This window comes from Amphiura filiformis, chromosome 17, assembly GCF_039555335.1.
Source record: "Amphiura filiformis chromosome 17, Afil_fr2py, whole genome shotgun sequence".
NCBI classification, from domain to species: Eukaryota; Metazoa; Echinodermata; class Ophiuroidea; order Amphilepidida; family Amphiuridae; genus Amphiura; species Amphiura filiformis.
The window spans coordinates 56442400-56465759 of NC_092644.1; the positions used below are offsets into that span (position 1 = coordinate 56442400).

At 35.8% G+C, this 23360-nt stretch overlaps 1 protein-coding gene across 1 annotated transcript in view; it reads right to left on the bottom strand.

Moving 5' to 3' along the window:
• LOC140137315 (A.superbus venom factor 1-like) overlaps positions 1–23360 on the bottom strand; it is an 84959-nt gene that overhangs the window by 28784 nt on the left and 32815 nt on the right. Inside the window, exons 3-6 of the mRNA XM_072158956.1 lie at positions 11821–11987; positions 6628–6810; positions 4914–5116; positions 836–878 (exon numbers count right to left, since the gene is read on the bottom strand). Of these exons, the coding sequence (XP_072015057.1) occupies positions 836–878; positions 4914–5116; positions 6628–6810; positions 11821–11987 (596 nt within the window). The remainder of the gene's footprint in view (positions 1–835; positions 879–4913; positions 5117–6627; positions 6811–11820; positions 11988–23360) is intronic.

Below are 23360 nucleotides of genomic sequence, written 5' to 3' on the forward strand. Positions count from 1 at the left end.
ATGTGCTTATACCAGTGGTATAAAAATCTCAACTTTTTTGAGAAAAGTGGGGGATGATGCTGTGGATCACAAAATGCCCTTTCAAATTGAGGGCACCCTAAATAAAAGTGTAGTAAACTGCTGTGGGTCCAAACAAAGAGGAAATATCAAATTTTCCTTGTGTAATACTGCAACATGGAACAAGAAAATCCCTAGCTGATAAACAAACTGGCAACTCTACATCTGTCACCAGAAATTCATGTAGCGCCAGGTTGAGCAGTTGTCAATAGGTGTCACATCTCATCTAGTATTCATAAAGGCAACAGTCATTGCTGAAATGTATATAGAAAGTACATTCAGAGCCAATGTTTTAAGGGTTTTTTTTGCTCCCGGGCCTTTGCTACAGCCCTGAGTCAGTGTCTTAGCTACCTGCCACTTAATTAATACCTTTGACAGAATTATTAAGTTTAAGTAGTTTAAGTGTATTTTTATTATTTGTCAGATTTTGATCCGTGTCTGATGACCGGCGTCAGTATTGTTTTCTCAGTCAGATATTGCCTTAATTTTGGCAACTTTATTGAGTATTCTGGTAGATGTAGATAATTATAGCTGTTGAAAATGTTTCATTGAACTCCGGGAAAATCAATTTACCAAGAACATATGAAGACAGGAATATTGTAACTCATTGAACACAAAACATACTGCTAAAGAAAGACTGGCTAATTTTCTTAAGGCCATATGATAGCTAAGGCACTTCCCTGAGAGCATTTGCTCTGGTCAAAAAAACAAGAACCTTTGTTGATTGAATATCTTCTAGTACATTAAACAACTCAGTAATATCACAAGAAATACTCACCATAATCTTCAACATGAAACTTTACAGAAGTATTTTGTTGTTGCTGAAAATTGAAAACAGAAAGTCAATTATTATTAGTCTTGATATTCAAATTAAGTGTCAGTGTTAGCAAACATAACATTGAAACTTGATGCATTTGTAGGTTTGAAGAAATCTGATGATTCAAATGAAAAACCAGAATTTATTTTTTCAACAATTAAGCTTTTCCCTCCTTTAATGGAGGCTTTATACAAGCAATGAAAGTGGCCAAAGCTAAGTTATTAAGCAGAATTCTGGTTTTGTCATACATAAAATGATGGAAACTGCAGAAAATTATGTGAAATGTAACAAAATTATTTTTTAAAAACCCAACAAAACCAGTCCAATTTGTACCATAGAGCCAAGTTGGAAAGCAAGGAAATATTGTTTATCAAACCACATGTAGGAAAGTGATATTTCAAGTATGCCAACATTGGGGCATGCAATAAACGCACACACTTTGGTTTCACACTTTAACTTTATTCACTATAACAGTAATTAAAACATAGAGAGTATTTTGTTTATAAAATCAGCCCTTCAAGGTATTATAATTGGCTAATGACCAGAGGAGAAAGATCTTTTAGACCTTTTAAAACTGGATGCAATACTACATTGTTTGTCACATTGCCAACACTGGGACATTAGAATCATGCAACATATTATTATTATTACATTGTCTTTACACCATTGGGTGCAAAATTTGTCTGTTAACTTTCTGGAATTGGAAGTAGCCCCCTTCAGTGAATACTGCCTAATCAGTGGTGGCATTTACCATGATGTAGCCTTTTCTAGCCTACTTTTTTACGACATGGCATAACTGGACATTAACAGCAGAGACAAAAAAATCATTAAGAAGCTGCTGACGAGGAAGCACCCAGAAAGCGATTAACCTCCCTTCTGAAGCTGGCTAGTAAATGACAAATTCTGCTATATCAAAGCACACATGACATCACATGATAAATTATAAGTAAGCTATAAAGTATTCCGGCTATTCATCATTTTTGTTTTTACTAAAGAACTATTTTGGTGACTTTTTCCATAGAATTTATATGAGCCTATATTATAGAAAAGAAAAAAAATGTCTAAGTGCATACAAGCATGAAGTGATGTAAATGATGATCACGTTCAGCCTGTCAAAATCAAAATGTAAACAGTCTACGTCTATGAATCAAATAAAATTGGCAATAAGTAGAAAACAGCTGGGTTACATGGAACTTTGAATCAAAATAAATACAGATAATTTGCAAAATTGTCAGTTTCAAAACAAAATTAAGTGTTTATAATAAGGAATGAACCCAGAAAATAAGTAGGAGTTACTCCCACTTACCAAAAATACAACACTTTTGAAATTTCTTTCAAAGAAAAGAATGACATTAATTCTGTTTGCTGGGCGGAACATTGCTAAATGTATTAAAAGCAATATGTGACATGATCTGCTCCATGGGGCCAAAGTAGACATTTTTGAAAATTGAGTATAATATATATATATATATAATTTCTACCGTATACCAACATTAGGTTGTTAAATACTGAACACACCAAAGGTTAAGCATACCTGGTCCTAAAGTTATGAAGTTTGTGATGTATATTTTCTTATGTATTTTATTGTTATTTTACTCCATATTTGTGCCTTTATCTCAATTTCAAATTTGCCGCCTTTTGCCTCCATGGACCAGATTGTGTCACATATAGTAACATTGGCTGAGGAGGATGCCTTCAATCAGTGTTTTTCAAAATTGTAATTTGTACAGAACAAACTAACATATCCTAAAAATTCAAGACTTCAATCTTTTGGTGCTGTATTGTGACAAAATCTGAGATGAAGCCTTAGGTCATACGAGATGATGTTTAATTATATGATTGAAATATTATTAGAATGCGTATGTGATGTTCATAACATGTACATATATAAGATGTTCATAAGACATTAAGAAGACCAACCCCAGTCACAACCAACAGAGTGACACATTGGCAACATAGGTGTTGGATTTAATAGCAGTTTTCTTTGTTTAACCTTATTTGTTAGACTCAAAATAGGATATATCTAAGAGTGAAATTCAATGAAAAAGAAAAGCAATCTATTTTTTATGGAAACGTTACAATATTGCTTTAAGAACGATATCCACAAACCACATTTCTTGTTTATTCTGGTTTAAACCAATGATGATTTGAAAACATATGTTTAAGAGTAATATTGCTTGGAATGTTTAGATTTGTGTCAAGTCCAATATTTGACAACTGTTTCACTCACAATGCATTATTTTGTCCATAACATTGACACAAATGTTAAAATTAAACTTTTATTCACAGTCACAGGTTTATGACTGGTTACTTTCCTCAGTTCTATTGCAAAAATGACTGTTTGTTTTTACTTTCTAATTTCTAAAAGAAATATGCTGCATCATTTCAAACGTCACATAGTATCAGAATGATGTCATTTTGTGGTTTATCAAGAACAATTATATATCAAGTGGAGGTAGATTCAATTACCGGGATCAATGTCAATGCCATAATCATTAAATTTGAATAATACAGTCCTTTGGCATTTTTGTGGTTTTCATTTTATGGTTTGATTTCATCAATTTAAAAATTCCCTGATCATGCCCACATATTCTCTCACTACAGGGCTGACATTACTTTGTGTTACAGCCTAGTGGAAACCAAAGTTGGGGGATATGGCATCCAGGCCCACCCTTGGCGGCGACTAGAAACCCATGGTGTAGAGAAGGTATCACCTATGTTTACTATTTTCCCCTTTTCTTCTCTTTGTCTGTATATGGAATAGTTAAAGTACCTGTCATAATTATATGCTTGTTTGTGTGTTGTTTTCTCACTTTGTCTGTGATCAAGATTCATCCATACTGTTAGAAAACATGTTCAAATTTTAATCAATTTTGAGCCACACAATTGAATACCAAAGAGGAAGAAAGGCCCAACTCCATCTTCATGAGGAAGCAATATCACTTACTTTATGTCCATAGAAAGCCACCACAGACCAGTTACCAAACAATGGATGAGGAGGAAAATGAAAGGTAATACCACTTACTTTATGTCCATAGAAAGCCACCACAGACCAATTACCAAACAATGGATGAGGAGGAAAATGGAAGACAATACCACTTACTTTATGTCCATAGAAAGCCACCACAGACCAGTTACCAAACAATGGATGAGGAGGAAAATGGAAGGCAATACCACTTACTTTATGTCCATAGAAAGCCACCACAGACCAGTTACCAAACAATGGATGAGGAGGAAAATGGAAGGCAATACCACTTACTTTATGTCCATAGAAAGCCACCACAGACCAGTTACCAAACAATGGATGAGGAGGAAAATGGAAGGCAATATCACTTACTTTATGTCCATAGAAAGCCACCACAGACCAGTTACCAAACAATGGATGAGGAGGAAAATGGAAGACAATACCACTTACTTTATGTCCATAGAAAGCCACCACAGACCAGTTACCAAACAATGGATGAGGAGGAAAATGGAAGGCAATACCACTTACTTTATGTCCATAGAAAGCCACCACAGACCAGTTACCAAACAATGGATGAGGAGGAAAATGGAAGGCAATACCACTTACTTTATGTCCATAGAAAGCCACCACAGACCAGTTACCAAACAATGGATGAGGAGGAAAATGGAAGGCAATACCACTTACTTTATGTCCATAGAAAGCCACCACAGACCAGTTACCAAACAATGGATGAGGAGGAAAATGGAAGGCAATACCACTTACTTTATGTCCATAGAAAGCCACCACAGACCAGTTACCAAACAATGGATGAGGAGGAAAATGGAAGGCAATACCACTTACTTTATGTCCATAGAAAGCCACCACAGACCAGTTACCAAACAATGGATGAGGAGGAAAATGGAAGGCAATACCACTTACTTTATGTCCATAGAAAGCCACCACAGACCAGTTACCAAACAATGGATGAGGAGGAAAATGGAAGGCAATACCACTTACTTTATGTCCATAGAAAGCCACAACAGACCAGTTACCAAACAATGGATGAGGAGGAAAATGGAAGGCAATACCACTTACTTTATGTCCATAGAAAGCCACCACAGACCAGTTACCAAACAATGGATGAGGAGGAAAATGGAAGCTTTCTGTGATGAATCCTGTCTCTGATATCTCACTCTCCTTCTGCATCACGATGATGTCTTGTGGGTTCCTAATCTCAAGTTTAATGGGTAGATTGGATGGCTTCATCTCTTGATCAAGAGAAATCACTCGAATTTTAACTGTAAAATAAAATCCAAAGGTTTTTTTTATTATTTCCTTTTAAATTTTGTCTTAACTCAAAGACTGAAAGTACACTTGTAAGTAATTTGTTGGGAGTGGCCTTCCTTTCCTTGAACTTTTTCTTCAAATCTCTTTCTCTCTTTTCTTTCCTTATAGGCCAGTTGCTAATGGGCTTTTAAGCACAGATTGAGCATTTTATTTGAACCTGGTCCTATCAGGACCCAAGTGTGTTGGCTCTACACAGAGTGATAGTAGAAACAAAGAAACAAATAAGTTATATAAATCGTCCTTGTATTTTACCTTTAATTGAATTGGCACCTGTTATTTCATATGTAATCTGATGCAATATATAATGACAAGTTTGCAAGACCTTCCTTAAATTGGCTCTTTGCCTATCATACAAAATTGATACCTTAAACAATAATCTTGCACCAGTTGGTGCTATCATGTATTTTAACTTGAATTTAATGACAAAGGTGTTATTCCAGACATCATTTCTATGAATACATTGAGCTATAAGGAGCGGCTCCAACTAGTCCAACCAGTAGGTCCAGTTTTTTTTCACAGACCATCGACTCAATCTCCCGGGCTCAATCTCTGATCATGCAAGAAAGACCAACCATGAAAGGACGGTTCTTGGACTTCTGTGATTTGTTTTTCTTGCGCGGTCAAAAATTGAGTCGGTGGTCTGTGACAAAGAAAAAAATGGGTCCTACTCATCCGACTAGTTCCAACTTCCAACAAAGGATGATATCATGAAATGGAAATGATGAGAGGGCATGTACCCCTGCCGGTGTCTGCCTGGTATAAGGCAACTGGGTAGTGTGACCTGAATCAAAAACTATAATCATTACTCTAATTTCAACCTAGAGGTCTATATTAAAAGATAACAAATCCGTAAGTATCCGTAAGTTTAAATTTTTCATATTCAAGCAATTGAAACCTAGGGTTAGCATGATTTCCTGGGTTTTTCACCGGTACACTCTTAGAAAAAAGGGTTTCTGGCTGTCCTGAATGTAGCACCCTCAAGAGAAAAGGGTTCTTGAAAATTGAAAGAACCCCAAAATGGTTCTTTCTGGCCTTTCTAGAACCATTTTCAGATCAAAAATGGTTCTTTCTAGCTTTTTCAGAACCATTTTCTGTTCTTTAATAGAACCATTTAAGGTTCCACATACAGGGTGTCACTCCCAACCGAAGTGCAAAAAAAAAAAGAACCTAAATATTGCTCAGTAGAGACACTAGGAAAACAATCAGATGGACCAGTGTATATTATAAATTATTTACAAGTAATTTATTTAATAATAATAATAATAATTTGTTGAGTTTTTCTTCACCAATTAAAAAAAACCCAATACAGAGTTATCCAGAAAACTGGTTACCGGATGATATAACCTTATGCTCCCAAAATCAGCTCAAGAATCATTTTAGGTTCTACTTGGAACCATTTTTTCCAAGATAAGAGTATAGGCCCAAGATAAGAGTATAGGACCTAGGCTACAAAATCACTTACCATCATGTTCTGGTGTATAGATTGGTTTATCCGTCTGTATGAACACATATCCTGACTTAAAACTTAGAAGAATTTCCTTTTCTGCTTGGAATGCCTCCTCTGATTTGACTACTAAGGAGAGCTTTGTTTGTTTAGTTTCCACCTCTCTAGGATCCACTTGGAGTGTAACAACCTGCGGGTGGTCTGAAAGAGCAAAAAATAATGATAATTAACAGTTACAGGTTTTATATGAGCCCTGTTCCCACAAATTGAGAGGAAAGTTTATTTTATTATTTTGAGTTATGGCCAGATTCATATTCTCTGACTCATACGCTTTAAAATGATATATAAATTGTCAGGTTTGCTCTCTAACTTGGTCTTCAAAAGCCAATGTTGGATTCTTTTGTTTTCTGACATGGATAACGAACCATATCTCCTTTTCTTCCCTAGCGACTTTCCGCTCATTTTGTAAGGGTCGCATTTTGAACTGTATTAGTAAAAATGATGAGCATTTGTCAAATCCTAGCTAAGACCCTGCCCTCTAGCAGAAAATGTTGCAACAATCCTTAACAAGAAGTTTGAAGAAATGTTACTCTTGAAAACCAGTGTTTGGTTTCCATTCAAGAGAAGAGGTGCTACTCACAATTGGCATGCCAAATATGTGCATAAGATTTCACAAGTATCTGACTGACATGACATCCAAGCTAAATAGAAAATAACAATGAAAAACCTAAATTTCCTGGACTTGGGTCTATTTCTCCAGACTGGTGGACAAAGAGAAGGGGAAATTGGCCCCTGGTCCCCCTTTGTGCACAACACTACATATAACATTTCTAGACAAACAGTGGCAAACTAGGGGTGATGAGGTGTCCACCCCATGCAAAATAATTTAATTTTCAATTTTAGACAAATGTTGTAGTTTCAATTTGGCAAAAATGTTCTAGTTTCATTTTGTACAAAAATGTAAGGAATGTAAACATTATATCCAGGAATCAGCACCCCAGTATGCTGATTCTTGCATGTTGAGAGCCAGACAGCCTTAACTCACAATGGCTTTCATTGTGAGTTGAGGCTTTATGGTTCTCAACCCTTGAATTATGATCCTTACCAGTTGGTTAGGGGTCTTGGGGAACCTCTGTTTATGATGATCTTCATGGATACTTCAACAAATAGTTTTGACTCATTTTGGTAAAATCTATAAAAAAAATTCAATTCTTTTTGTATTTACACTACTGGGGTACTCACAATCCCTGGCAATTCCTGGATATGCCCGGCCCTGGAAATATTATGCATATTTGCCATGCCCATACACTGCTTAAAACATGCCATCCCTGTAGCAATTGGTGTTGAATAGTTTCTTAGTATCTGTGCCAAGAGACCTACTTGAAGATTTATCTTTTAAATTGATTTATGGGCATCCCGGTGCTTCCTGAAATTGATCCTTACATTTCCTGAATTTAATAAGCCATTGTCAAATAAAGTTGTCTTGTCCTGACAGATTGTAGCTACTCATTCTACTATTTTCTATGAGTATACAAGTAGGATAGCTGCCGTGTGTATGCTAGCCATAGGCTTCAACATAAAAAGACGAACATTTGAGATATTTTCTCCCGGTATTTTCTCAAAATATCAAGAACTATATCAGGAACCACTGAACCAATACTAGACTTGTTTGTACTCATTCAATGCATACATTTTCTTGAAAATGTACAATTATGATGCATAAAAATGGGCTGTCATATGCTTTTCACATCAGGACCAATGATAGGTTGATCATTGCATATGGCAGCTATTTTGTCATATTTAGTCGATATTCTTGCACAACTATAGGCCGAAACTAAATATTAAACATTTATTAGTTATAAGAGTCTAATCAAAAATAATTCTATACCAAATAATATGCTATTATACATAGATTGATACTTGTAGGACAATGGGAAGTTCTTAGAAAGATTTAGACAATATCATGGCTATTTAGACTATCATTTGTGAGGGGACATTTTATAGTGAGTTATTATCTCCAATTCTTCATTGAAAGTTCATCCTGTCTGGTTTCCTAATGCAATCAAAGAACACTTTGATAGGCACCAAACAGAGCCAAACAGCCTGCTAAATAGGATGTATCAAAAAGATTGGTACCCATCAATTTGGATGTTTATTGAAAAGCATGCCTACTGCAACATTGGATACTCTTGAAATGTCCAGGTTATTATTTGGATCTTATGTTGAATTTTGATGTGTTCAAAAGATTTTGAAGCTTTCATATTTTTATCTAAAGAACCCCCGTATCATGTGTGTATTTCAACTGGAATAGCCCATTTCACTTGCTATATTGAGACATAAATGTATCCCCAGTGCTGTACATGTACCGTACCAACCAGGGGGAGGGGGGGGGGGGGTCTTAAAATATTTGGACAAAATTCAACAAAACTTTTCTGTGGCTGTTTTTCTGCACAAAATAAAAAAGTAAACTTTGGACCAAAAGTGACTTTCTTTGAGAATATTTGACTAAAAATTACTGTACACATACTCCCATCCAATGCATTCATACACTGTAAAAAACAACAGATAACACTTAAAAAACACTCATATGTGTTTATATTATATATTCTACGTGTAAAAGTATAGGAGGCGTTGCATACGATTAACACTATAATACTTTAACATATTTATATAGGTGATATAAATGTGTTGAAGTGTTTATATTTTTATCACAAATACATCTATAAATGTGTTATGGTGTTAACGCCTCCTACACTTTTACGTGTAAAATATAAAAATAAACATGTTTTAGTGTTTATTAAGTGTTATCAGTTGTATTTTACAGTGTACATGGATTTTCCTGGTACAGCCACAAATATACAGCCCAAAAATATGATGTGCTTTTCAACTCTAATACTCCAGCTTCTGCTTTGAGTAAGTCGACATGACGCCCATTTATTCTGCAATCCACAAATTACAGGTGATTCACTTTGCCAGTCATGTCAAATGTAGTTTACATCATGATAAAAAAAGTTGGGCCTTGTAGGCATTTAGGAGCCTCCGCTTTCCTTTCAACAAACTGTATTGAAATTCACATTCAAACTTGACTTGCCTTATACAGTTACATACATGTTTATATCAATCTAACAGTTCTCAAGTGTGTCTAGGTTTATAGTCATTTGTATTAAACAACCACCCACTTTTGTTATTGTAAAGTCCCAACCTTTCACCAAAAGTACATGACTTTGCTGATGTATTTGTTGCATCTTAAGGTGTTACTTAGGGTGGTATAGAATCCATGCTAGTAAATGTCATGCAGTTCCATAGAGATGTGTACAAAATAGTCTCTATTATGAAAGTTTCCAATTTTTGCCACAATTTTGCACAAAATTGTTTGATTTTGCCCCCCTGAAATCCATTTTGCTTCCCCAATGCCCCCTCCGAAAAAATTCCTGTTGCAGCCATTGTTTCTACCTACCTTCCAAAGTGAATCAGTTTTTGAAAGTAATATTTTCTTTAAAGACCAATAAATAAACAAGTTAACAAACATAAAGAAATATATTGGTGACCATTGATTTTTCAAACTACTGTAGCACAAAGACTATAAAGATTGTTCACCCCATTTTCAGAATAGCACCACTGGTGATGTAAGGAAGCAGACAGCTTGAGAAATACTTCACACATTTTAATAAAAAACCTCTTTCTTAATCTGGGCATGTATCTAGATCAAAAGTGGCACAACATTTGTCCAAATATTTTTTTTAAATGTTTAAACCTATGTATCACAGTATTTGGAAAGTAAAAACACTGTTCATTGAGACCTTACACCTTGAAGGGTGACAATGAATCTACAATAACCATAATGAGCTATTGCATGTTGGCTAGTTAAACATTACAATCAGGCCTGTAGCCAGGATTTTTTGTGGGGGTGCTAATTTTGAAAAAGTGGAATTTTTTCCAAGGGGAGGGGGCAATTTTGTGAAAAGTGGGCTTTCTTCCCCAAATTTGGACCTTTTTTGACAAAAAAAGTTTTAAAAATCCAATTTTTTGGCTCACTACGCTCGCGAATTCTCTTCGTCACACCCCGCACCCCCTGGCTACGGCCCTCCTTACAATACATGCTGGAAAATCTCAATTGAGCAGAAGTTCTTACAATATATCTCAGCCAAGATACATGTTTTTATTGTTTTTTAAGTTTTCAATTGTTGAAGGCATGCTTGTGCAAGACACTATTGCTCAAAGTTTGCTAAGACCTTATGTTACAGAAGGAAAAACACCTTAACATTAAAATTGGCATTTTGACAAAAAGTACTTAAAAGTTTGACATTCTTCTTATACAACAAATGTTAAAGTTATAACTTATTCAGAAATGTATATCAAATTCGGGTTTCTTTTATAAATTTCAAGCCAACCATATCAAAATAAAGCCCACAAATGACTAGAATTTCATTGATGCATCTCTAATGTAGATTGCATATTGCCTACAGGAGCAGATCTGGGTTTTTGAAAGGGAACCCACTCATGAAAAACATTCCTACAAAAAATGTTTGTTTCCTTTTTTTATAAGAGGAGGAAGAGGGGGCGGGCATAAAAGCTTCCTTTTGGTATGCAATCCATACTATTAAATTTTAACAATGGGTTAGTGCAGCAATTTGAGCTTTCCTTTGGTTTGCAATTCATACAATTAATTGTCGACAATGGCCAGGGTTGGTCCGGCAATTTGGGATTTACTATTTCCTCCTTTCGGAACCATTAAAAACATCAAAAAATTGCAACAGTTTTCATAAATAATTATACTTAAGGCTTAAGGGCTAACATGCTTTAGCTTAATAGGATTATGCTCAGGCAATTATATGGGCGCATTTTTTTAAGACTAAGTATTTAACTTCCTCATACTTTAGAGATGTATGAAACGTGGGGTAAAAACTTTTATAAAAATACCCATGACTCTAAAGAAACCAGTCAGGTGATTTCACAATATTTGACAAAATTAAATAGTTTTTTATTTCCTCATTTGTTCAGATTGTCCCCTCCTCAACAACAGTATCAGCAACTGGTTTCAAGTTCACTATTATTTCATTTCACTGCAGACCTTTTCTTCCATTCCAAAAACAAGCCTAGTATTAGTTCATTGATTCTTGAGATAATTTCTTGATATTTTGATAAAGTATGTGTTATGTTGAAGCTATCACACAGAGCAGTACATTTTGTGATAGCAAAATCATATCCTACCTTGGTGCACATGTGTGAGCTTTTCTGCATAGGTGACATGTTTATCTGTAGATTGTAGCAGCAAAGTGACTGGTATATAGCTATTGCCTGTATTGTGAACGCTGACAAGTACTTTCTCTGCCACACCTACTCTGATGACATCAGGTGCACTGACGAAGAATCCTGGCCTGTAAAAATATGAAAATGACATAATTTTTAATTTGGGAGTGCCTGTAGACATGTATTATGTACTGCTCTGCCATGCCTGTTATTTATCACAGCTGGCAAACCGATGAACAGTCCAACCTGAAAGACAAGATGTGAAATTATTTTTGGGAGTGACTATAGACCTGTATTATGTACATTATTGTATGTGCACCATCTTGCCATAGTATTCTTATAACATCTGGCAAACTGACACACACTCCTGATCTTGTAATGGCAAATAACATTGCACTTTCATTTGAAGACCTGTATCTAATGTATAACTGCAAGAACTCACTTATACAATATTATTAATTAGCAAACTCACAAAGAGTATACTCTCCATTGATGGAATGATTTGAATAGGCTACGTGGTCGGTGATAGCTTGACTTGTGAATGTTTGTGATAGAAGATTTGACAATCATTCCATCAATTGGGAGGACTCAAAAGTTATTGAGAGAGAAGCTGACAAGACCACTAGATGGCTAAAAGAAGCCATCTGGATACACTGAAAAGGATAAGACACTCTAAACAAGGATGAGGGGGCCTATTCACTCAACAACATCTTTGACCAACTCATCACGCCCTCAACGGTTCCTGTTGCCAATAAAAGGAAGCAGTCAGATGTGATGAGTTGCCAGTCTGATGAAACCACTAGTGCAGTGGCAAAGATACTATTGGGAGTGGTGAAACATCACTATTATAAAAGATGTGAATAGTCAACATCATTTTTCACTAGAATTGTTCAAAATGAACCATGTTTACAGTTGAATTCAACATTCCAAATGAACTTGGTCAAAGATGCATGATTATTAATTACCTTGTCACATGACTTAATGCAAGTGGCAAGTGTAATGTGTGACTGGTGCACACTTATGTGAATTTACAGGTGTGTAAGTTGGAACTTAATTGACACGTAACAAAAACAAATAATTATGCCATTTTATAAGTTGAACAAAGTATACAAACAATAGAACTTTCTTTGCATTGTCATCTCTTTTATCATCTATATGGTGCCAACCAAGCATCCTGGTTTGAAAAACAAACAGATCTATAATAGAACTTTTTTTTTCAGATTGACTGGAAATCATACTTAATTTTTGAGACCATTAAAAAATATAGATATTCATCACTCTAACACTTCAACTGCAGGCGACAAGTTTCAAAATTAAATTAAAAAATCAAAAATTTCAGAATTGTACATTTTCAAGACCATATGTGGAATCAGCATGAAAAATGTATTAAAATGAGTACAAACAAGCCATTGGTTTCATGATTCTTAGTATATCTCCTGATTTTTTGAGAAAATATCTCAAAACTTGGACTTTTTATGTTGAAGCCTATGACCAGCATGCAGAGCATTAAGCATGTCACATTTGCCAATTTGTCTGTTCACCGCAAGTGTACACCTGACTATATATAGGGCCATTCTGGCTAGACATGTGTTCAAGGAATCAATTGATTTACGCATTGGACACCATGTTATGCAATTTCCACAAATGCTGATGACAAAGTTTTGATGCCAAACAAACCCACATTATTCATTCAATATGCATCATAATATTTCCTGTGCATATTTCACAGAAAGAAATACCACAAAAAGATATTTTTACTAGTGTGAAACCTGTTTATTTGGTGTATATTGCCTTTACCATCATGGTGCAGTTGGCATACAATTCATATAGTTGATCCACAAATAAAAAGAATGCCACCAAAACTCTTGTTTAAGATTTTCATGCTAGTTAGCATTTCACAGTACTTTACTGGCCTTATTAGTCTATTCTGTAAATTTCTCTATTTAAGTAGAAAAATTACAGATTCATGTAAAATGTTTTATTTTTTTCTATGTTAGCACATCTATGACACTAACAAAGTGCCAAAATCTGAATTTTGATGATTTTTATGATCCTTTGGATGAGCAAATCACTTCTTTTTCCTATATGCCTTTACACAAAAATGTACCAATCTCACAAAAATAACATGCCAAAATGATAATTTTGGGAACCAAGGGAGAACAGTGCCAGTGCATTGATTGGTAACCCCAGGTTAAATAAGAAATTGATTGGTCACACCATTGATTGGTCACCCCAGGTTAAATAAGAAATAAATAAATACATAAATAAATAATTCTTTTCACGAAGAAAAAGCCATGAATATATTTCGCCTTAAGGTAATTCACAGCAGCAGTTTGTTGTAAACCACCAAATTCAAGTGAATGTAGAGCATGGTGCAGAGCGTGGTGGGTGCGAATCCTATAACACTTTGTAGTTAGTTTGTTGGTTACATAGACACTCTATCAACCCCATGGGCATGACTAATGGCAAAATTATTGGCCTCTTAAGATCTATTTTGATTGGTTGCAAAGAATATTATATCATGTATTAAATCAGGCATTCTCAAATAGATTATATGAAGTGCAACATTAAAATATGAAATTTAAGTGCCACCAACCAAAATAATGGAGTGTAGCATCTTATGCGTGGAGTCCAGGTCCCAGCTTAGGGTCCCTGGTTGGAACCAGGGGAAAATCCCCTGGCAGGGGTCCAGGGGGCAGAGCCCCAGGAAGCTTGTGGGTTTTGGCTATTGATTGGTATGGGAGGGATATCCTGGTATGTTTTTACTCATGGTTTCAACTATTTCAACAGACATATAAATATTACAGATAAATACACTTCAAAATTATCAAAAAACTTTTATTTTTCCAGTTTTTTTGTTAAATCAAAGGGTGTCGCGCCACCTGGGAACCTGTGGCGCTCCACAAGTAGTGCGTGCACCGCTATTTGCGGATGTCTGAAACCAATCACAATAGGTAAGAATCTGTGGGTAAGAATAGTCAGTATAGAGCTGAAAGCTTAAAATTGAAAAAGAGTTCTAAAAGCTGTTTTGATTGGTTACTTAGATGATTATATCATGTAATTAACCAATCAGGGGCAGTGTAAGAAAGACAGTAATGGTACATGTAGGATTAAGGTAATGAGAAACTGCTGATCTAATCTGCTCATTGCCATATAAAAAGCCTGATAAAAAGAGAGATATAATGAAAATTTTATGAAACATACCTTTAATGCACGGCTTTAATGTTCCAATCGTGTATGAAGTCACAGACACAGGTGACTGGAACTTTGCCACATATAACATGTACTTATCAGCTTGATATCAAATTATATGTTAAAAATAATGTGAAGAAGGAAAAAAGATGAGCCATGAGGTAGCAGACTAATAATCCCAATGTAGATATCAGCAGGACAATTCAACTTCATGTTATATAGGTATGTTCATATGAGAAGCTGTCTTTTGAGGGTTCAGTGCTTTAAGTTTGAGTGACCATGGCATTTTATATGAAATACCTTGGATTCATATGCTGTACCAATGCACAATAATGTTGGCAGCATTTAATTTTCAACTCCCACAAATGATCTGAAAAACCCTTTTACCTGCCACTGATGTGCAGCTAAGACCCCCAATGTTGCCATATTATTTGACCATATTTCCTCCAAACGGAATAGGCCCTATCTGAATAAATTTGTACAAAGGACCCAGAACTTCGTCACTTGCAGACCTGCTTTCCACGATTATAATCATGGCGCCAGATATTAAGCTACTTGCACGGTTCCGCCATTATGCACTATGTGCGGGAGAGCCTCGAACTGGCAGCATACATGAAAGGAAGAATTATGTAACCTTACACAGAACGTTATGACTAGTTCAATTCCCATTCATGTATGCTGCCAGTTCGAGGCTCTCCCCCACATAGTGCATAATGGCGGAACTGCAAGTAGCTTAATATGAATGCTAATTTATGCGTTTGATAATCAACTCCCCAAAGCCTGTGATTGGTTAGTAGCATGTGAAATGAAATATGATTTACAGGTACCTTCAGAAATGAAAGTCTCCTATTACTAAGACCCAACTTTTGGGATGGTTGGTTATACTTGAAGGTGCAAAATTAAGCATAGGGCACACTGTTGGGCTCAGAAATTTCAATCATCACAACAAATTGTAAACAAATCATTTCTGAGTTTGCTTTACAGATGACGTCAGATGCAAACTAGTCTTTTTAATTTGGCCTCAGATTATACCACCAATAATATTCCATATGGCTGTCACCTAAAGCCCCTTGAATTTCCTGGGCTTTGCATCTGCATTCATCAACAATATTAATCAAATGCCCCTCAATCTTCACCTCTCCCTTGTTTAGTCAAAGTTTTAGTACACTTGCAATAACAGGGGTTCTGTATCATATAATTTTGCTCAGGGGACACATAGGGCCATAAACATTTGAGACGAAAGATTGTGTTAGAGGGCCAAACATTAGCAAAATGCAGCCTTCATCAAACAAAGTAACCCCCTGGAAGTCAAATGATGCATCCCTAGTAATATAAGCTTATGCACTGACTTAGACAGAACTCTAATGCAAAACATCAAATAACAGAACTTTTAAGCTTGAAACTTAAGGTGAGTCAAGTTGGTTTGGATCCAACTAGTATATCATTGTCAAGTACAGAAGTCCTCTAGGAAAACTTCAACTAGTTTAAATTATCACCTGCCAACCTGACATACATACAGAACTGGGACAAATGCATGGCAAGGTTCTATCTTCAACAGGATCAAGTCATGCTTCTTAGAATAAGTCACGTTCTGGGTGGCCAAAATATTATTATTATTAATCAAATTTGGTGTCAAGCCCAGAGTGTAATAGATCAGACATAACAAATTTCTAAAAATAAAAATGGGGCATCCCAGATTTTGCATTTTGGGGATTTTTTAAAACTGAAAGTAAAAACAATTTTAGCTAAAGTGGTTTGATTTTGACTTAAATTTGTTTTAAAAAACTCAAAAAATGTTCAAAATATGCTTGCAAAAATTACTCAGATTTTTTCCCCTGATTTGTCACCTTTTCTGTGATATTTTATGGTCATTTAGCCTCTTACAGAATTTAAAAAAAATCTTGACTTGGAAACTGTACACCGGTAGCACAGTAGTTCTCTCCACACCTTACTAACATTAACCAGGCTCCTGCAACCCAACTAGGGATTCAAATTATGTTCAAAAGCTTTCAAATATGATGTGATCTATCATGGATATAGCTTTCAGGAAGAATTTGACTTACTTTTGTGGAATAAAACTGTTATACATTAGCTAAAAATATTATTTAACATTTGTCATGCAAAGGGAATAATGACTTTTGCCCATCAACCCCAGGAGCAAGCTCCCTGTCTATTAAAGTGCAGGATGAACAGGGGCTACCACTAGCTATGACACTGATGGTGAGTGATGATAACTCATCATGCAACCACAAGCTACAGGCCTGATGTAACTTTCAGTTGTCAGGATACGGTATGTGAACGTGTGAGTGACATCCCATGACGTGTGATGTTGAAAGTGAACATTCATTTTCAAAAGTGCTCGGGCTTTAAGGGGACTTTGCCCCCTTAGACCCCACAAGGGCTCTGCCCATTCAAACCCTGTTGAGCCCGCCAAGGTGATTGTCTGGAGTGCTATTGGTTATATTCTCATATCCAGCACTCAACCAGTGACACTATAGCCAATAGTGCATGGAGCGTGCATGGCTAGGATCAGGGTTTGCACTTCCCTGCCAGATGCAGCTACTGAGTCCGCCGAGGCAATTTGCAAGCTACCTCTGACAAAAATGCTATAAGATATCATATTACATAACAAATCTGGTCAGGGCAGACTCTAAGTACAAAGACACTAAGTTATAATAATTGACCAAATTAAACTTATTCAAGTTTTTCAGTTTACAGTTTGGTTGCACTTTGACTAAATACATGATTGGTCCACAAACATTTAAGAATATTAGGAAATTTTCAATGTATATATCTTCAACATTGAAGATATATACATTCAAAATTTCCTAATATTCTTAAAAATGTTTGTGGACCAGTGTATTTTCTATTGACACAAGCATGTGTTTTACACAATTTTAGTACAAATTGATCTGTAATTAATTAAAATCACTCAATTATTCATAAAGTTGGCCCACAGACATATAGATATGGTATTAACCCCTAGCTGGTGTAGTTCGCCACTTTGCTTAGTCATTTAATAAATATTAATTAAACTTACTATAAACTGTGTTGTCTTTTTTTAAAGACAGTTCTTGTTAAAATTGCTTTATTCTTGATAAAAATCGGGGATAAATACAACCAAGGTTTAGTGTCAGTCTGAAGTTCTGTGAACAAAGCATTGTGTATTGTGATACACAAGGTCTTGCCCCATTCAGCAGGATATTGGTCTCACACATACTATGTTACCCATCAGGATGCTTTAAAACTGGTATCCATGGTTACCAACAACAAATTCATGTACTAATGAAGTCTCCCTCACATATTGGTTTACTGATTATTAATGTGACATCAAATAATATTACTTTTTATTTTTTAAATACCATATTCTCATTGGTTTCTTATTTCACTTTCAAATGTGCTATTTATCACCAAAGTTGCAAAATTCTTGTTGGGTTTCATAAACAAGGACCTTCATTGAACCGAGACACAGGATTGGAACTAGAACTAGTTGGTGTATTAGGTCCAATATTATAATCATACAAAATTGCTTTTGATATAGATGGTGCTGAATTTTGTTTTGTACCATCAGGGAATGTCGATACTATGAAATTATGATACTGCCAAGGTTTCTTTGGAAATATTAAGTGAAAATACAATTATGATTCTCTTTCTGCCCCTTTTTTGTTTGTTTTGCTTTTTGCAGTTTTTTTCTTTGATAAGTAATTAAAATACTCATTAGGTCCAATAATCGCATTACTCAAAAATCATGAATCAATCTAAACTGGCAAATAAGATACAAGGAAAAGATATTGTTAGCAAGTTCAGTAAAATAAGTTCATAAGTTAGTTCATAAGTACATGATGTAGTAACTGATATTCGGCTGAGATGATTGGCAATCACCACATGACTATTAATAACTGAAATATGATTTTGTTTCTTCAGAAACCACATAGATAAGAGAGTAATTTAAAATTAGATTTCACACTACTTGTTTATTTCACATACCAAGAGCGCTTTCGGGGAACTTCCTCGTCCATCATCCGACGTTGTTAGCTCTGATGTTTTCTTGGAAATGGCTCTAGACCAATCTGATAAGGTGACCGAAGTTGGAAAATTCCCACCCCTGGTCTTGCTGGGTTTGATCAGGTTGTCCCACATAGGATCTAGTTCCAATCATATGTCTCAGTTCAATGAAGGTCCTTGAAGGTCTTTGGTTCTTGATCAAACCCAGCCAGACCATCATCTGATCAGGTTGGGCTCTAGTTTCAAAGAAATCAATCAAATCATCAGAGCTAACAACATCAATCAGCTGATGACAAGGAAGTTCCTCCAAAGCGCTCCTGGAGCTGGTCTGTAAGAGAGACCCATTTATACTTCTATTAATATTTGGGATCTTTCTGGGTCATCTTGCTGTTATTTTTTCTCCTTTTCATTTTTCAATTAAGTATCCAACCATGCATCCATAGTGATCGATTGCTTGGTCATAGATCACTGAACATGTTGCACATTCGATAAGGCTAGTGACATAGTCAGGCATTGCAGCTAGCTATAAAAGTTCAATATCATATGTAACCTATTCCCACAAAACCCAGAACACGTTGGCAGACTTAATTTTGAAATAAAAGCCCTTACTCTCTCCACACGGGTGTCGACTGCAGACAACAAGTTTCAATGTTGAAGCCTATGGCTAGCACACAAAGCATTAAAAGACACATAAGTGCATCAATTTTTGTTGAAATATTGAGTTTTTAATGAATTTGGATATACAATTCTTACTTACTGAAGCAACAACAACAACAAAAAAAAGAAAAAGAAAAAAGAATTGGATTTTCACTTATTTCCAAAGAAACCTGACGGTACATAAATAAATTTATAAAAAGTAAATTTTGACATGTCCATGGTTTTGTGGGAATTATTGTGAATAGGTCACAATCACATGTGACCATTCACCACAAATGCTATAAATCTGGACAATTTTCCCATGAATAGATCATTAAATGAGCTTTATTGTTTCTGCTATCACAGGTGTATATAGGACCATTAGTAATCATCAGGGAGTAAAAATATTTCATTTTTACTTAGGAATAACATAAAAGTAATGGGTAATGTTATTAGGCATTTTCTTTCTAAACTAAATTGGCAAGAAAGGGGTAAAGAGTCTTGCCTTAGTACACAACACAATGCCGCTGCAGGGCCAGGGATTTGAACCCACTACCTCAAGCTACTTCGTGATTACAAGTCAAAGACAGCTGCCCCATCGTGCCTAAGACCAAACGTGATCTACTATAAGATTAAACTTTGACATTTTGGTCCAATGTTTGTGTGTTCTGTATGGATAGTCACTGTCTCAGTGGCACACAATTTGTCATCCCTGCTGTTGTTACTTTTTCATATGTAAATCAATTTGATAAGACTTATATTAACTTTCATTTTTAATATATCTTTCACTTTTAAGCTATTTCTAACCATTTCAAACATATACACTTTATTGGGGTCACTGATAGAACCTTTACAACCAACAGATGGGTAAGTGACACTTGATTGCCCAAAATTAATTTGATAAAACATTTTGATGTGGTATCTTCTTTCACTGATATTAATGTATAGAAATCTTAATTAAAGGAAGCTGGTGCATGGCAAGGTGAAACTTCAGTGGCTATCCAGGATTTGAACCCATCACATTTTATATGCAGGGATTAGGTTTTGAGGTGTGCAAGTGCGATCACATACAAACCATTGTATGCCAGTGGCTGATCCAGGATTTGAACCCATCACATTTTACACATAATTTTTTTCAGTAATTTTGGGTTTTTCTGGGGGGCAAGAGTTCTGACTGGGGCATTCCCCCCATGGCGCCCCACTGGAGGTGTGCAAGTGCGATCACATCCAAACCATTGCATGCCTGAAATGATCACAAGGAGTGCAATTTATAACACATCTAGAGTAAAGGTAAGGGTATTTTAATATAGTTTAACCATGCCAATCACACTCCTATGCTGACATTTGTAGCACACCTGAAGTTATAAAAGCTCAACCACTTTAGTGTATGAGCTTTGTGCCTGTGAGTGAAGCCCTAATTGTGACATTGCAATTATCTTTTTACTATCAACCCTGTACCAAGTTACATCCTTTTTACAAAGCATCCTCATAAGTTAGGAGACCATGATTTAGAAGCTTTTAGAGGAAGCTTACCAAGTAATTCTAAAATTACACCTTACCTCAGTAAATGTCTAAATATTTAGAAATCAAACATAAATATTAGTTAAGATACTGTCAGTATCAATGTATAAAGAGTGAAAACAAACAGAAGGCAAACAATTGATATAACTTTACTTTTTTCTCTCTAAAGAAAGTGAAGAAAAATACAAAGCCAAAAAAACAAGGAGCAAAACTGTACTTACTCAATTGGAATTTGAGCCACAGTAGCTGCAGTCCACAAAAGCAGCAATGGTAGACAAGAAGTAATAAATACAAACATGGTGTAATCGTAGAATAAATAAATTAAATAAGTTAATATATAACACACAAAATTCCTACACAATATCCTTTCAAAAACTTTCAAAAGAGACAATCTGTTTCTCCTATTGCACTATAGTTCAGTATCTTGCACTTTTGAGCATGCTACAATGTTCTCCCCATGTGCTATAACAATCCAATTATCCAATCTTGATTTGAATACTACAAAATTGAATAGGTCCAACTCCCTGGATTGGATCAGACTTGGTTATGTGCCGCTGTCTTGAATTGCACGAGTCCAGAAGGCAAGTGTCAGTCACTTACATGTAGGCCCTGCCTCAACTTGAATAATTCTTGTATGTGTTACAGTGTAGCTAGCCCTCAGTTCAGTAGCCTATAATTCAAATGTCATACAAATATTTTCATGTAATGTTTATACCGCCTCATAAACAAAGCTTGAATACCGTGTCGATTTATTGGTAGCGTCAGACAAAATGATATCTTAAATTGTGTCCCTAGAATTATTGTGTACTTTTATAAATGTTGATATGACTAAATATAGCCAATTGCGTCACTGGAATATTCTGAAGGTAAATTTGTTAACTATTTCCTTGTGGGGTCAGGAGGTCCTATTATATACGTCATGAAGAGTTTTTGGCGTGAGTACAACAATACTGTACAATGACCATGTATAGAATAGATATCCCACAATACACTGCAACATTCTGGTACCATGGGTCCATAGGTAGGCCCTAGTATCTTTTAATATGCTTACAACCAACCCACATGTTTTCTCACTTTCACTTTGCATCTGATAGTTTCAGCTCAGAAGCTCTCAGAGAAGATATCTTGCACTTCCCACAATGCATTTCTGCTCTGTACTAATTTGCTATTTAGTGCAACATGGGTTGACTGAGCTCTTGGTTGACTGTGACAAAAATATGTCAATTAACCAGCTCATCCAGATCTTGGAAATTGAGAGGTATTTTTTGTCACTATCAACCCATGTTGTACTGAATAGCAAACCAGCTGGCTACATAGAAGAAATGCACTGTGGGAAGTAGATATATCTTCTCTTGATTCATCTTGGAAATTTTGAAAACTTGCTCTAACTTGCTGTACGTAAGCTTTACTGATGTTGAAATCCCTAAGCCTCTGACGTACTATAGTTACAAAGTTATGAACTTTTTATGTGTCCATTTGCTGGTGGTTTTTCTTTTTAATCATTTTTACTCCTTATTTTGGCTAATTCTCAATTTCATCATGCCACTGATTAGATTAGATCAGGCCTTCTCAACTGGCGGCGCGCGCGCCACTTGTGGCGCTTGGAGTCAGTTAAAGTGGCACACAAAGTGGCGCCTTGTAATTTTAATAATTTTGTCACATAAATTTTGAACAAAAAAGGGGTGAAATACCCAATCTGGGCTTTTAAAAACCTTCAAATTCAGGAGCTTCCGGGGGCACTGCCCCCTGGACCCTCGATAAAAGCGACACCACTGCACCGTGCCCGATATGCACTCTAACTCTAACTCACAAAGTCCTGAGGCTCCCTTAACATATTTGCACTTCATGATCACTGAAATTTCCACTTCAAATAAACAAGTTGAGAAGGCCTGGATTAGATCATGTCACAATTAGCCGTATAAACCTCACAAAATACCACAACCTGGATGCCTTCCTCAGGAATGGGATTGAATGGGCAACACACACAGTGGCGGCACCAGGAATTTTTTCGGAGGGGCTTTGGGGGGGGGGGAATTGTAAATTTCTGGGGAAAAATCAACAAATTTTGAACAAAATTGCCACAAAAAGCTGAAATTTATGTAATTTTGGGGATTTTGCCTCAAACTGGGGGGGGGGCACTTATTTGG